Raw genomic sequence first — 17625 nt, 5'->3', positions numbered from 1 at the left:
TAAAAATTGTGAGAATCTCTCTCAAAGATGATATCACGTTTTTGTCAAATGACACAAACACATTGATTTTGCTAATGAAGGAAGCACCTTAGAGTTGTCTTGTCGGGGAGGACATATCATTTCTGAAGTCCAATTTGCTAGCTATAGAAATTCAGAAGAACAATGTGGTTCGTTTAAGCAAGGCTCATGAGATGCGACAAATAACGCTAATTTGGTGGAAGATCTAATATCTCGCTCCATTAGTACAACAAGTGGGGTACAAGAATCCGAACTTTCCACCTCAAGAGAGAATACATGTCAAATACTATAATAGAAATGTTTTCTCCTCTTACGTACCAATACTTCTTTAAAGAACAATTTGGTTAGGATTCAACCATAAACCAAATCCTCTCTTGAGTAGTAAGTGAAACTCTATTGTTCAAGTCCCGAAATCAGCGCTTAAAACAACTACTCTTCTACTTACCCAATACGAGAATGAGTGAATTTCATCTACTCAAATTATGTTTCTAGCTCTCTATTTGGTCAAATCCTCAAAATGGCACGTATATTGAATTGATGACAAAAATCATCCTATACATGCAAATAAAAAACAAATCATAACCGGGAGTATTTTATAACTCACTTCGAATTTAAATCGAGTCACATATGATTCTCGTGAAATATTTATCTTCTCAGTTAACAAATTTATAAAGAAATATTAAATATTTTCTGATCTAGTCTTATACAAACTCATTATATAGAATGTCTCTCCTCCATGCCTTCACATGAATAATACGAATCAAATCATTTGTAATAATTACAAAACGGATCGTATCATTAGTGTTACTAAGATAAGACACTTAACCTTTTTTTATATATTATAGTCTATTTAGGTTACTTAAACATTTTTGTATGTCAACCCCATATGGTTTAAGATCCCAACGGCAACGATCCCAATTGCAACATGTACTTCTATGGATTTTGACTATGCATCAGTTATTACAACAAAAGTGAAGTCTGGAGCATATTAAACGCCGATTGCTATGCATCAATTCAATGTTGACGAAGTTACTTAGGCGGGTTGGCTAATGTAAACACACATTCATGCAGTTGGATGATGCTTGATGTAAGCGGCCAAGTCCACCACAAGTAGAAATTGTTTTCTTTGAGCTTTATGTTTCTGGCTTCCCTCAAAACGCATCTGCTAGGAAGAAGTTTCTAAACCCTTATAAAGAATGTTTCGTTGTCCTCCCTCCCTAACCGATGTGGCATCTATAACATAAATGTGCACATATTGACTACATATTAGAATGACAAGAGTTCATGAATGGTATGGGGTAATATCCCAAATTATATATATATATTTACCTTTATGTTGGCATTGGTGAAAAAGGTAGAAAGTCAATTTATCATTTTTTTTTTTGGTAATACAAAATTTTGTTATCCCAAAAGTTCTACAAATTTCTATGCTATTACCAACAAAAATTTGTCATTAGTTTCAAATGTATTCAATGACTTGAAACAATCGACGATAATATAACACTTCAATTTTGACTGAGACATGACAACGAATCTTCAAAACTACAAATCCTCCCACGATACCACACGAACAAAAAAAGAGAGAGATCGAAGGAGTTGGAGTCGGAGAGGGAGGAGTGAAAGAATAAATTAAAATGATAGAGAAATGGTTGAGATTGTGAAAAAATTGATGACTACCCGAAATTTCATTTCGTTTTTAGCTATATATATATATTTTTTACATCGACTCGTTACAAAAACGTAGAGAGTTTTTCTATTAAAATGACAGTTGAAGATGGGTAGAAAAATTTAAAAATTGAAGGACATATGTGACATTATTTTTTACATTAATGAACTAATGAATAAATATTATGTGAATGAAGTTGTAAATGATGTTAATGATGTCTTTAAGTTGAAGTGAATTTTTCAACATTACCACAATTAAGTATAAGAGGGGTACATGAATGAACTCTGGTCACATCTAAATGAGAGCGACCATAAAGATAGGATAACTAAGAAAGAGTTAAAAGAAATAAAAGTCACTACCTATATCTGTTAGGATTGCTCAACAACACACATATTTGATCGAGATGAACATAAAGAACATAAGAGAAAATTCAAGGAGGAATATTAACTAAAGGTTTTATTGATGACTTCAAGTATGTAAAACAAGAGAGAATATGATGAAGAAAGTACATTTTGAAAGCACTAACTAATCGGGTATATATATGGTTTCAATTTACTAAATATAGGTCTAACATATTTAACTTATATAATCTACTACATATATCTCTGCTAAATTTTTATCAAATTTCTACCCTATATATCTCTATAAAAATTTTACTAGATATCTACCAAACATATCTCTACCCTAGATCTTTAATGTAAATAGCCATTAGGCTCCATATCCCAACAATCTCCCAGCTGGAGAATAATCAAGTCAACCGAGAATTTCATTCTCAATTGCATCATACCACTTAAGGTGCACAACCTCGATGTTCTAACATCAACACAACATGTTTGCTGGATTCTTTGCACCAATATCTACTCCAAACACATCACCATCTTTCACTAACCTCCGAGTGAAATGGTATCGCCTTCTGTGTTTTGTCTTTGAATGATAGACCAGGTTCCTCACCAAGTGCATGACACTCTAGCTATCTAACTGAAGAATCTTCTCACGCTGCTTCTTGCCTAATTCTTCTAGATAGTCTGTCATCCATATCATCTCCTTTCCAACTTCAGCTATTGTCACGTACTTAGCCTCAACAGATGAAAAAGTAACGCATTTCTGAAGCCTAGACATCCCATCATCTATGGCGTGCTCCCACTTGGTTGTATCCTCCAAGTGTAGGACCTCATCAAGGGCTCTTGTTTCCCTTCATCAGCCACCAACCGATAGTGTAAAGAAGGTACATACCTATCTGGTACTCTGATAGCTCTGGATGATCTTTTCAACACCTGCTCAACTGTCACTTGTTCTACTCCTGGTTCCTTAACATCAGTCTCAGGAGTTTCTTGAGTATCCGCTACAACATCACTAGGTGAATCTTTTAGCAACTCAACCTAACTCCCATTTTCTTCACCTCTGTTTCCTCAGCAACAGTCTCGGGAGTTTCTCTGCTACAACATCACTAGGTGAATCTTTCAGCAACTCAATCTCAAGTCCCACTTGCTTCGTTGTTTAGGTACTTTTCTTCATTCTCTGATAGTTTTTGTGAAGCTAACTCGTTTATGTTTGCTCATAACGCAGTTCTCACAAGGACTCGTATCAACAGATTTCAGACCTTCCAAAACTCCTTCCACAGCTACCATCTTCATTCCTTTAACGCTCATATGTCCAAGTCTATTATGCCATAGACTTGAATTTGAAGCACTCTCAGCCACAGCACCAATGTTCATACACCCTGCAGTCGGTTTTAAGGTTCCATATTTTGTGCCACGTGCTACCACCATAGCACCCTTCACAATTTTCCACGAACTCTTCCCAAACTTTATTGCATAACCTGTGCTATCCAACTAACCAATAGAGATCAGGTTTTCTTGAGACTAGGAATATATCTGACATCCTTTAATGTCCACTGATTTCCTGCTGGAGTTTTTACATAGACATCCCCTTTCCTTCAATCTCCAAATCTTTGTTTCTAGCAAACACACCTTCCTGAAATTTCCAGACTTGAAATTTCGAAACAGTTCCTTATTTGAAGACGAATGAAAAGATGCACCTGAATCCAAAATATAGGATTCAATCAGACTGTCCCCAACTGTTGAATTTACCAAATCATCGTCATCCTTTGATTTATGATTCTGCTTCCGCTTTGTACAATCTGCCCAAAAGTGACTTTTTTTTTCACAACTCCAACTTTTTGCATTTTGTTTGTTTGGAGATTTTCTACCGTTCTTTGATTTTGATCACCCATTGTTTGGACCCTTTGATTCACCCATTGTTTGGACCCTTTGATTCACTTCTTCCCCTTCGATCAACACTGAGAGCATTGCTTGATGAATCTCCGATTTCCCGTTTGCGAATACTTTTCCTGAGAACTACATCTCGAATTTCATTGAACTTTAGTTTATTAGATCCTCGTGAACTGCTGCTTCCGGCAACAACAGTATCCCACGACTCGAGTAAAGATGACATCAAAATCTATGCTTTAATTTCATCCTTGAAATTAATTTCCACCGAACTCAATTGGCTTACAATCATATTGAATTCATTTATATGACTAGAAACAGATTCACCTTCAGACATTTGTAGATTGAGCAACCTCTGCATCGAATACACCTTGTTCATAATCGACGATTTTTCGTACATATTCAACAACACCTTCAACAGATCTGACGTTGTCTTCTTCTTGAGGATGTTAAACTCCACGTTTCTAGACAATGTCAACCGGATCAACCCTAAGGCCTGACGATCCTTGAGCTTTCACTACTCTGTGGTTATGGTCTCCGACTTCACCCCTAAAGGGTTCCGTAATGATCTTTTTGGTACAGACAATCTTCAATCTGCATCTTCTAGAAACTGAAATCGGATCCATCAAACTTTTCAAGTCCAATCTTTGAAATTTCCATCTTCATAGATCGTGGTGAATCTCGCCTTGCTCTGATAACAGGTGTTAAGAAGAACAGAAAGAATATGAGAGAGAAAATTGAAGAAGGAATATAGGCTAATGGTTTTATTGATGACTATGTACAAATACATAGAATGAAAAAGTACCACGGACTAACGGTATATATATGGTTTCAGTTTACTAAATATAGGTTTAACAGATTTCACTATCATATATATCTCTACCAAATATTGACCAAATATCTACTATATATATATCTCTATTACATCTAAATATCTACCAAGCATATTTCTACTCGATCTTTACTATAAATAGGCATCAGGCTTCATATTCAACAATATTGCACCTTCCTTTTCCATGGTTCAATTAGTTACTTTGTTTGGCATTTCTATGTTCGGTGACCTTTTAAGAATTTTCTTAAAAAATGCATGTGAGTGAGGACAAAACATATTAGAAAAAGTTATGTTGATTTGTGGGGATAGTCTTCACTTTTAAAAGTGAGGAGTAAGTAAATGACCATGTCGGCAATGTTGGAGAAAGCCTAGGCCATCAGATGCCGAATTCAAATTTCAAATGCTGATCTGAATCTTGGACATGAGTCCTTTATTGTCACTAATTTTCATCCTTATTTTATTAGAAAATCTCTTCTCAGTCTTTTTTTTAACAATTTCAAAGTTCAAAAACTAAAATAAAAAAATTTCAAGGTCTAAAACTATAATTAAGACCTATCCCAAATTCAAGAGTTGTATTTTATATTTAACGTTTAATAAATTAATCTACGTAGGCAAGAAAATTCATTAAAAAATGATATTCTTACGACAAAACTAAATATTTATAAATTTTATCCTACTTGAACTAAATTATCACATGCTCGAAATCGTTTTAAAATTAAACGTTTAAAAATACTAAATAGTTGCGTACTAAAGTTGAGAACAAAATATTCTTTTTTAAAACTCAAGCTATATGTTTGTATCTATCATAATTTAGTTATTTAATTCAATACCATTTTAATTAGATGGTGAAGTATATTTTAATTATGGATGAAAATGAAATATTTGTCTTTGTTTCTTATAATATTTTCACATTGTTTAAAATGATATATTTATTGTACCTAATTTAATTTCTTTATTTATGATAGGGTATTTTATCTTTTCAATTAAATAATGAAAAATATTATTAATTGCATTTCAAAATGAAATAATTTTTTATGTTAAATGATAAGCTTACCTGTCTAATAAGTTTCTAAACTTTTAAAATGTCTAATAGATTTCGGAACTTTCAATTTTATGTTTAATAGATTATACACTTTAAACACGTTAAAAAGATCTATGAATTTTTAATTTGTATATAATAGGTTCCTAATAATTCTATACGGTTAATTCCTCCATCGGAATTAAAATTATGTGTCTATTATGACATAAAAATTTCAATTTCATAAGTTTCATAAACTTTTAATAATGTTGAGGTCAAAGGCATAGATTTATTAGATGCCTTTTAAATTTTAAATGGGATACCTGGATACGAAGGTATATGAATGAACTGATATCGTATTCGAATGAGAGATATTCTAAACGTATATGCAAGTATAGTTGATAAAGGCTTAATATAATTGATAATTATTAGTGACTAACAATACGACACATTCCTTTTTGGTAGCCTAGTTCAAGACAAACGGGTAGCGTGAATAGATCGCATGATAATCGAGGGAATGCCGAGGTTGTTAGGTACCAAATCTAGGTTGGGAGTCTCATTTTAAGGTTTGGGGCTAAGACGTTACAAATGGTATCAAAGTGGAATTTCTTCTAATAAGATTTGGTTTGAAAATGAAGAAAGGCAAAAGTTGTCATGAGATCGATGTTCGAGTAGAAGAGAGACATATGAATGAATTGCAATGACATCGAATGAGAGGGATCTTGAAAATATACAATTTTCTTTCAGAAGATTAAAAAGTATTGATAGTTATCACATATACCAATAATGTTTGACTTCCACAAAAGCTCTCCTATGTTAAATATGTTTGTTTTGGAGAAATGATATGCTAGATGTCACAATCGGACTCTTATGACAGCGGGATAGTGATCGTGTGACACTTGTTATAACTCACCGAATAAGTTAACTATGTGAACTTCAAACTTTGTGAATAACTTTGATGTATGATCGAGCCCTAGGTCAAGTTTGAGATAAATATTTTAGAAAATCTGAGCAAGAAAATGCATTGAACACAATTTGAAAGAAAGTAATGTTATAGGCTAAAAGCGAATAAACAATGACCACAACTTTGGTAGCATATAACACGTGTTGGGGCATTTTAGCCCTGACAAGTGTAGACATGATTTTGGTGAACGCTCATATACCTCCATATTGACATGATATGAATAGTAAATACCTAGACACATGAAAACAAATAAAAGGGGTTCGGAACGAGCATGCAACCATGGACAACACGTTTTAGACAAGCATGATTGAGACATTCAACATGCAACCATAGACAACACGCCATGAATAAGAATGATTGTGACACTAGACAACTTCTTATAAATTTTCTTAGTAAACGTAAAATTGAAAAAACGATACTAAAAAAACTTATATTGTCCATAAAAAAAAAAAAAAAACAATATTCATTCTTATAAACTGTTTCATCAAATCTAGATTCCAAAAAAATCAGTATAGTCTTTAGCTTAAATATTACAAATGGTAGTCTCAAAATTAAAAACATCATAATTGTAAGATAGGCTCTTGATGAACGATCTCGACACGAGTCATATGTTCTCATTAGATTCATGCACTCTAAAGTTCAGCCAACACTCAAGATACTAGTGTAGACCTCGAGGAAACTTAACGCTCATGACAGGTTCACTATAAGGAAACTAAACCCCAAATTTCTTGATAATCCCCAGAGTATAATCATAAATCTTAAGCCAGTTCTATAGTTATTTGAACCTCTTACAATCGATGGTTTACGGTTAGGGGCTACTTGGTGAACCTCTAATCATCTCCGTATAATCACATAAATAATCACGTGCATGAATAAAGTTCAGTTAACTCTCAAGGTACTACTGTTGACCCCTGCTGCTTGTGAAAGGTTTATTAAGGGAAAATTAACTAGAAAATTCCCTAATAATCCCCCTAGAGTATAGCCCTAGATCATAAACCAGTTCTATAATTATTGAAACCATCAACAATCGAGTTAGGTTTACGATTAAAAGTTAGTTGACGAGTAAAGTTTTTATGGGTGAGAAATTGAGCAAGAACGGAGAGATAATATAATATTCAGTCTCAGACTCTATTTATCTAACAGAGAGAAATCTCTTCCTGTTCCCTCTTCTTCCTCCATTCTTCGTCTAAACGAGAATTCTTTGGTTCATTCGGGACTGGTCCCTAAGAGATCCAACCCCACAAATTAAATGAACATACATGATCGTAAACCAAATAAACAATCGAAATGAGCATATGCCCTCTTTCCCTTCTCAACCTTGTTAACCCCATAGCTATATCACACCCCTCTTACAACCTTGTCAACCTAAAGGACAATTATTGAAACAACCTTAAAACAAAAACGACCATTATGAAAATTAAGGAAACAAAAGTTGTGTCTTTTTTAAGCTACAACATGCATAAATTAATTAAATATGGTAGGTACATATAACTTATTTTTTATAAATTTCTCATTTATATTAATAAATACGTTATTCATATTGAAAAAAATATGTGCAATTATAATTTAATTTAAACTTCAAATCGATTCAAGTTAAACAAATAGAGTATGATTTGTACAATTACTCAACTTATCATGTGGAGACTTAAAATATTAATTAATGAACAAATACAAAATTTTAATTTTCTATACTCAAAATAATGAAATTATGTCGTTTAATGTAAACTTCAAATCATTACAAATTTAATAAATACATTGTGATGGTTACCACATGCATATGATTTCTTGCCGTGTGAAAAATATATAAGTGAAAACAACTTTTAATTTTTTTTTTCTAATTTCCATGCAATAATTTTGGATTACATTTTAATTTTCCACCTATACTACAAACCATCCCCAAATTAAAAAATGAATTAGGAAAGAGCTTGTACGGTGTTAGAACTCGATGAACAACTTCCAAGTCTTGATAGTGTCTGTGACAAGTATCAGAATCGCTCGAAACTTTGAGTCCTTCCGAGAAGTTCAAATAGCTATAAAATTAGGTCTGAACTTCCTAAAGTTTGGAGAAAAGCCCGTGGTAGCCTATTAGGAATTAGATATGACGACAACTTACAAGTAGACTGCTTATTGAGTATTTTTATACTCATCCCTTTCTACATTTCTTTTTCAGATGTTTACTTATTTTCAATCGAGGACGAGAGACTAAATAGTAAACCCGTCTGAGAGGGGTCAAGGGACCACCTGAGTAGACTTAGTAGCTAGCAGGTGTTCGGGGTTGCTCCCTCAGGTATTGAGTGTGATATTTTTTGTGGAAGAGTCATCAGTTAAACTTACATAGATATGTTCAGACAAGACAACATACTGTCCTATGCAATATGATAAAGTCACACCTCAACCTAGAATATCCGTCATTGGCTGCTATGGCTATACAAGATTACTAAGTATGAGAAAATAAAAGTTCACTCCGAGATGGGATACGCCGTCCAGTAAATCCGCAGTACTAAAACTCGATGAATAGCTTCCAAACTCCAATAGGATTTGTGACAAGTACGAGAACCGTTTGAAACTTCGAGGCCTTCCCTATAGCTCAAATAACTATAGAAATAGACATGAATTTCCTAAAGTCTAGAGAAAAATCTGTGGTAATCTACAAGGAATTAGATGCGATGAGATCCTACAAGTAGGTTACCTACGGAATATTTTACACTCATCCCTTTCTACATTTACTTTTAAGATATACGCTCAATGTCAGTTGAGATGGGAGAGCATTCGGGTGCTATGTGGTCACAAAGAGGGTCATCCCAGAACGTCAGTCCAGTCAGTATATTTTGGGTATTTACATATTCTTTGAAATTGTATCTCGAACTCATTCCCTGTCTGTAATAAACATATACAATACCAATTGTATTGAGTTTCAATTATTTGTAATAAAATTTTACCGTATTTTTTATTTATTTTATTTGTTTCTACTTTCATTTCTTTTTGTCACGGTCTAAAATTCGAAGCCTCGAAGATCGGGTTGTAACATTAATTTAGAAAAAAAAAAAAAAAACTTGAAATTTTTGCTATCTTCAAATTCCTCCATTAATTGGCCAAAATATTTTCTTTAAAAAATTTATGCAAACTTACAAAAGATGATGTTATGTAAGTTTGTGAGTAGCCGACTTCAACGTTTACTAAATTGATCTTAAAAAATATTAAAAACAGAAATGGATTATGTAATTGATGAAGATTCTTCAAATAAAATTAAAAAAACCCGACCACGTGAAGAACAATTTGAAATTAAATTCATTATGTTTGCTCTTGTTTTCTCTTATAAATAGGGTTTGATCATGTGGGTAATGTACAAGCAAAAAGTGAAAAGCAGTTCAGTTGTGTGAAAGTCAAAAAACATGGCAATATCTGGTCCATTCAGCCTTAAATACAACGAAAAATACTTGTCCTACATTAATGACAACTCCGAGCTACATGGCTTCCTCCAATTCTCAGGAGACTACCCGCCATCGACGTATTCCTTATTCGAAGTCGAGATGGCCAAGACAGCTGAACAACTCTTTAGTATAAGATCGGTTTTCAACAACAAGTATTGGGTTTGTCGATTAAGTAACAACGAGCACGACGAGCATTGGATCGTTGCCGAAGCCGATGAGCCAAATGAAGATCAGTCTAGTCTCACATGCACTCTATTTAAATGGATTTTTATCGATTCGGATCGTGATCAAGTACAACTCCGCCATGTCAATCTTAATATGAACGTTTCCGTATCGGAGACCTACTCTCAATCCCTTCTTTCCATTTTTGGAAATGGACTCGATCCATCGGCTCAACTTGAATCAGATGTGTTCGAATTGTTCAAATTATGGGATGTGGCTAGCTCGAAAGAACCAACAATAGTTGCGTTCAAGGGTGACAATGGAAAATACCTTCAAGTTGATCCAATTGATGGCATCGCATATCTAAAGTTCTCAGCTGATGATAATCAGCGCTTAACAGTATGGTTTGAATGCCACCACACAGACCATGGTATTTACATTCAATCAAAATCTAATGGTTTATTGTGGAGGCATGATTCTAAAGTGATTCTTGCTGATTGTTCAACCGATCATCTATCCGGTGATTACAACTCTTTATTTCACATTAAAAGGACAAAAACAAAGGAAAACAAGGAATTGGTTGCCTTGTGTGTAGGTAAATTTTATTGCCAACGGAATAACGAGTCGGGCGATATGAAGGATTGCCTCGTTGCATATGCTTCTAACATTACTGGTGAAGCAGAAATACGTATGGACAAGCATTTGAGAAAGCTAGGAGCATCGAGTTAAACTATCATATATTTATATTCTCGATGTTATTTGAACTTTAGGTCATGTCTATATACGTTGTTTGAGTTCACTTACGAGATAGGATTGGAGGGCATCACGTGATAATAAGCTCTTTTATTTGTTCAGCTATGTTTGTTTTTCTTTAGGTTTCAATCTCATTTCTATGTGTAATATCCTTGTGTGTTATATCTCTTCTATAACAATAAATTTGCATGTTTCTTGCCTTTTTTTTTTTTTTTTTTTTTTTTNTTGTTTTTGTTTTGTTTGTTTGTTGTAGTAGTAAAAGATTTTGATTTATGCTCGTTTTTTTAAGTTCATCTTAGAATCCTGACTTGTTACTAGCCCTACTATTCCCTACAACATGATTATATTAGTTACTTCTTACTTTTAAGAGTGAAGATTATCCCCCCAAATCAACATGGGTCATTCTCGTTTTTAAGAGTGAAGACTATCCCCACAAGTCAACCACGGGTCATTCAGTATACTTTGTCCTCACCCACATGTTTCTGAGAAATTTTTTATAACGTCACCTAACATAAAATTATTTTAAAATTATTTTAAGCAAAGCATCATCAAAAGCAAATATCGTAATTGAAATAAGTTTTTTTTCTTCTTAAGAAAACCCTAGTTTCTATCGTGGGTCACGTGTTGTGTAAATAATCTAAAGTAATTAGTCAATATTTCACCAAGTTTCTATGGAAATCGACCTTGAAAAATTTGAAGTACCATATAAATTGTGTTTGTATGTACACTTGCGTTCAACGGAGTATAAGAACAATTAAATGAAGTGAAAAAACAATTGGAGGGAAAAATTTCTTTGAATGGAAGAACATTAATCACTATACTTTTTATTATTGTTAATAAAACATACATGGAAGACAATTTATGAAGAGAAAACACTAACAGATTTCCAAAACTTTCACAAGTTAAAAACTACGAACATTTCTCCTAAACAAAATAATAACTATTTTTCTAATCTTACTTCACAAGTTGATAAGGCTAACAATTCTACTATAGTTGTTAGTCTTAGTCAGCTTGTTTCTCAAGAACGATATGTGTCATAAGTACATGTCCGTACTCATTATCATAAATGGGGAAGCATCCTGATGTATATGGGGACGATCTGACTATGCAGACGGGTTGGCCGACCTAAATCTGAATCAACGAGTTATATCTTCTTTACCTGACACCCTCACATGAGAAAACCCTAGATTTTTTTTCCATCTCTCACGGCCGACTCCGTGTCCATTGGTCTCCCTCCCCATTCATTCTCTTTCTCTTTCAAACCCCTCCCTCTCCCTCTTTACCTACTAAGGTTCGATTCGGCACACAAAGAGTGGAACTGATTACTAAGGTTCGATCCTGCACACAAAGAGTGGAACTGATTATCAGTTCATTCTCTTGGCCAGCAAAGCTAATACACCGTTCGATAGTAATCATTTGTGTGCATCATGGTGTTCCCTAGCTTGGTAATCATTTATTCCATGATGTTATCTACACTATACAGCGTAATGAGTCTCGATGGGGTGGTTGTCGGCGTCGTGCTCGTCATGAGGTAACTCAACAATCTCTTCTTCTTCTCCCTCGTTTTCCCTCTTTATCATGTTATTTTTCTTTGCAGGTGGATACTGTGAGGTGTGGCTGCAGGCATTGGTGTATTTTTGGCATCGGGGAAACGTGTAGGGTGAGGGTGCGAGAATTCTAGAGAGTAGTCAAAATTCTCGGCACCTTTTTCCGGCGACCTCATTTTTTTTTTTTGGATCCTTACAATTATCGTGTACCAATGATGATGCAAGATGAAATTCATGATGAGTATTATGCCTACATGGCACATTTATGTACTAAGACATGAATGAGAGGAAGAACGAAATGATTCTTACTATATGCTTGTAACACCCCAAAAATGGAGGAAAGCCACCTATGCAAGACCCAAAGGATTCAAGGAAGGAAATTATGAGGATTAAGCAAGGAAACGGGTCTTAGTAAGCCATTTCTATACCATAAGAAGTAATCGTAAGGACTCAAGACCTTTGGAGAAGGATTGGGAATGAAAGCGTAAGCGAAAAGGACGAAAATGTCATTTTTCCAATTATCAAGGACCTTTATGGATTTTTAATTCCTTATCTAGATGGAATTTCAAGATGTTCAAGAAGAGAAAAATGACCAACAAGGATGAAGAATTTTTAGGAAAATTATGGATTTTTCAAGAAAATAATATTAAAATATTCAGAAAGTGGCAAATTACCAAGATACCCTTGACGTTAAGGATAATTACGGATTTGCCATTATGTTCAAGAATTAGAGCCTTCACAGTGCCTTATGCACAAAATTCTTCGAATCTCGACTCTCAGCCGTTGGATCGCCTCCAAACTTGGATATATTCTAGAAAACTCACGGATCATCACATCCAACGGCTATGATTCAAAACCAAGGTCGGTGAGGCTCTGATCGGAGTAGATATTTCCGACAGATTTTTAAGAAAATCCAACCGAAATTCAAGACGATTCTGGAGCTCCAAATGTCGGTTTAAATTACCCTATAAATTCTAAAGTTGGGGCAATCGTATGGAACAAGAATCGAACAAGGTCGAGCTCCCCGTCGTTGGCAATAAGTGTTTAGATTTTGGGTCTCCTACTCTCGGGTTTCTTCTAAATTCGAGAGCAATTCTCCACCATTTCCTTTCAAACTTGTTCCTATAGCTTCTAAACAAGATTACCCACAAATTCTATGGAGGAATAGAGTACTGAAAGTGCCTAGAAACCATTCCCCCAATCCAATACGTCATTGAAGAACTTCAAGGAAAACTCTAAATTCCAATCGAAGGATACACAAGAATTCGCCGATCAAGGATTATCCCAATAAGTTTCTCCACCTCCAAGGAATGTTTCCATAGAAGACTACGAAGAGAAATAACCTCAGGAACGTTCCGAATTGAAGAAAATCCGTTTCGGGTTCAAATTGGGGGTAAGTGTCGAATACCTATCCACGACCTCTTTTCCTTCAAATTAAGGATTCCTTTAGCTTCAGAGGAAGAAGATGAGTAACTTTGATGAAGGAATTGTTGGATGAAAGTGTCCCACATCGCTTAATTTAGGGAATGGTCATGGGTTTATAATCAAAGAATATACTATCCATTTGTGTGAGGCCTTTTGGGGAAGCTCAGATCAAAGCCATGAGAGCTTATGCTCAAAGTGGACAATATCATACATTGTGGAGAGTCGTGTTCGCCCTAAACTTAGTCGTGCCAATAGATTGGTAAATTCTCGAATGTCGAACAAAGGACTCCAAAAAAGTCGAACCTTGATTGAGGGGAGATGTACTTTGTTCGAGTTTGTTCGAGGGGAGGTGTTGGGAACCTTGATTGAGGGGAGATGTACTTTGTTCGAGTTTGTTCGAGGGGAGGTGTTGGATGAAAGTGTCCCACATCGGTTAATTTAGGGAATGGTCATGGGTAAAAAAAGAAGTCGAGCGTACTTTGTTCGAGGGGAAGTGTTGGATGACATCGGTTAATTTATCAAAGAATACACTCTCCATTGGTGTGAGACATTTTGGGGAAGAATGCACTCTCCAAGAGATCGAAATTCGGAGGTGTCGGGTAACTGACCGAGAGTGGAGAGTGGTTCCTCTGATGATGTTAATATAACACATGCGGAAGCAATTTGGATCTTAGGCACTTTTAGAACATCAATTATAGTAAATAACTAGCATGTTCATAAATATTAAAACTTAATGAGTTTGAATACTAACCTTTTGTAGTTCAAACTTCTTTTTCCTCACGAACCGGTTTCTAACCACCACTAGTGTCTTCTCCACTATTCTCCAGCCTTCGAACGGGATTGTGGAATCCGGTGAGTCACTTTTGTAGTTCAAACTTCTTTTTCCTCACGAACCGGTTTCAAACCACCACTAGTGTCTTCTCCACTATCCTCCGACCTTAGAACGGATGGAATCCGGTGAGTGACTAAATTTGGGAGGGATTTTGTATATATGAAGAGAGTGTTTGTGAGAGGTTTTTCTCAAGGTTTTTCACCAAGAAGAAGAAGACCTTCCATGTACCATGATCACTCTATTTAAAGAGTCATGTTTGCATGTTCATGCAAATTTGAGTTCACCAAATTTTGACACTCAAAATTCCACTCAAATGTTTGGGATTATGTGGCAAGCATGCATGTTTGAGTTAACCAAATTTTGACACTCAAAATTCCACTCAAACTTGTGGGGTTTATTTGGCAAACATGCAAGTTTGGTTAAACCAAATTTTGACACCTCAAAATTCCACTAACATGGATTTTTCCATTAAATGAAGTCAACATTTTGACTTTCTTCATTTTAATTCAACAATTAATTTGAATAATTAATTTCAAATTAAAGTAACATTAAATGATTAATTAAACTATTTAATTAATATTTAATATTAATTCAAATGCCAATCCCAATCAATTCCGACACATAATTGATTAAGATATTTAAATCTTATTTAAATATCTCAGATTCTCTCTTTTTGTTTAATTCGTAAATAAAACAAAAATGCGGTTAAATATATCGTATATATGTAGCGCATATTCCCTAATTTGAATTCGAACACTTCGAACTCACTCGTCACACTGTTCTATGGTTTAGTCCGATATGAGCTAGCAGAGGGACCTAATGGACCTATAGATCATGGGCTCCAACGATCCAAGATTAACCGATTAAACTCATTAACCTGGTTAACCAACATTCGTTAACTACTAGGACACTCCACTATAGCCTAGTAGTTGCACTCCCCTCACTATAGATATATTTCTGTCCATTTGATATAACCATGATTAGTAAGTCGATCCTTCACAGGTTGTTCGTAACTAGAGCTGGGTCAATTTACCGTTTTACCCCTGAAGTTACTTCTTGTTCCTTATGTCTCACTGATCCTCTAATGAACAATTGGTTTGTGGTCCAACCAGTAAACCGAATCCCTCTCAGGCCAATGAGAGGGTGGGGCCCCTTGTTCAAGACCTGGAGTCAGTGCTTAAGGGAACTACCTTTCTTCTATCCCTAAAAGTGGGTAGGAGTGAATTCCGTCTTGCACCCCACGTCCCCAGCCATTCACCCAGTCTTACCCCTGAAATGGGAGGCCTGTTGAGTCGGCGAACTAGAGCCACTCTCACCCATGCAAATCTAAGGATAATTCCGAATAAACAGGAGTTCATGGTTAGCTCAGGATTAAAACCGAGTTACCTAGGTTATCGAATGAAAAGAAAATCAGTCTCAACAGTAAACGACTTTATAAAGTGAGAGTGGTTTTCTTCATGGTCCGATCTTATGCAATACTCATTGCATAGGACGCCCCCACTCACATGTCTCCACATGCACAATTTAGTGATCGCATTGTTTATATCATATACAAAAGTGGGCCGCATCCATAGTGTCCCCAGAATAAGGTACTCAGCCTTATCCTTATACTATAGATCATTTTGATTATATACTTGAACTTGATCCACTCTTATGTCTCTACATATAGTTCAAGTAATCATACTATAGCCAGAGTGTTCTTAGTTTATTGGATTCAGATTAATGATCGTAAAGTTAACTTTATTCAATAACAATCTTTACTGAATAAACAACAATAATTACTTTATTGAAAATAGAATATCTTTTTGTTTACAAACTATGAGTCTTAGGACATAAAACCCAACATCCTCAAAATTAAGATCCCACACTCAAAGTTGTTCCTCCAAACCAATTCCTTTATCTTGAGGGAAGAATAAGGAAGAGGTTTCGTGAAGAAATCGAGCCTCGAAACCCCCTAGAATCGACTACCCAATAAGAAATCCTTTGTTTTTACTCCGGCGATTAATCATATTTTGGACGAATTTTGGAAGCGAATATCTTAAGCTACAAGCCACGAAAAGGTATGAAATCAATCCCTAGCTCTTCCTTGTAACACCCTCTTTAAGTTTCATGAAGAAACCTAGGGTACAAACGGCATGATCAAAGCAGGGGAGGGTGAGTTTCACGGCGGTGCTTTATGCCGGCCGCATCTTCCTCTCGTCTGGAGGAAGAAGACGATGACATGGCCGATTCAGTTGAACCGACCATGTCAACCCAAAACTTGACATTCCCTTAGTTTTTCTCAATTTTAACCCCCTTCTAGACTGGTTATCATGAAAAACTCTATGGTTCCAGAAAGTAGACATAATAAGGAGTCTGGAAAAAGGAAAGTTGAGGTAATTCGAGTACCGAAAGCTGAAAAACGGAGGTCCCAAGCGTCGACAACGAGGTAAGCAGCCACCTTGTTCTTTTTGTTAAGAAATACTTGTATGAATCGCTTGGATTTTCATATGAACCCTAAACCAAGTATGAACTAAGGATACATAAAAGAAAAACCCTAGGAACCGTGAATTAAGGCATTGAACAGAACAAATTGCTTGAGATTTAGGTAATGTTACAATAACACACTAGATGAACTCCGTTGCCTATGAAATTTTAATACTGAGCATATTATAGCATGTTGAGGTTATATATGAAGTTTGGTGGTCATTGGACAAGGAGAAGTAGGTAAACCAAGAAACAGTGCAAAATGACCATAATGCCCCTAAAG

The 17625-nt window shown here is 35.2% G+C and overlaps 1 protein-coding gene across 1 annotated transcript; it reads left to right on the top strand.

The window, feature by feature from the left end:
- Nucleotides 1-10118: 10118 nt before the first annotated feature.
- On the top strand, nucleotides 10119-11048 carry LOC111803770. Its single transcript, XM_023688308.1, has one exon. The coding sequence runs from the start codon at nucleotides 10119-10121 to the stop codon at nucleotides 11046-11048; it is 930 nt and encodes a 309-aa protein (XP_023544076.1).
- Nucleotides 11049-17625: the final 6577 nt, after the last annotated feature.

Source organism: Cucurbita pepo, chromosome LG10 (assembly GCF_002806865.2).
Source record: "Cucurbita pepo subsp. pepo cultivar mu-cu-16 chromosome LG10, ASM280686v2, whole genome shotgun sequence".
NCBI lineage: Eukaryota > Viridiplantae > Streptophyta > Magnoliopsida > Cucurbitales > Cucurbitaceae > Cucurbita > Cucurbita pepo.
This window is presented reverse-complemented; position numbering and strand designations above follow the sequence as displayed.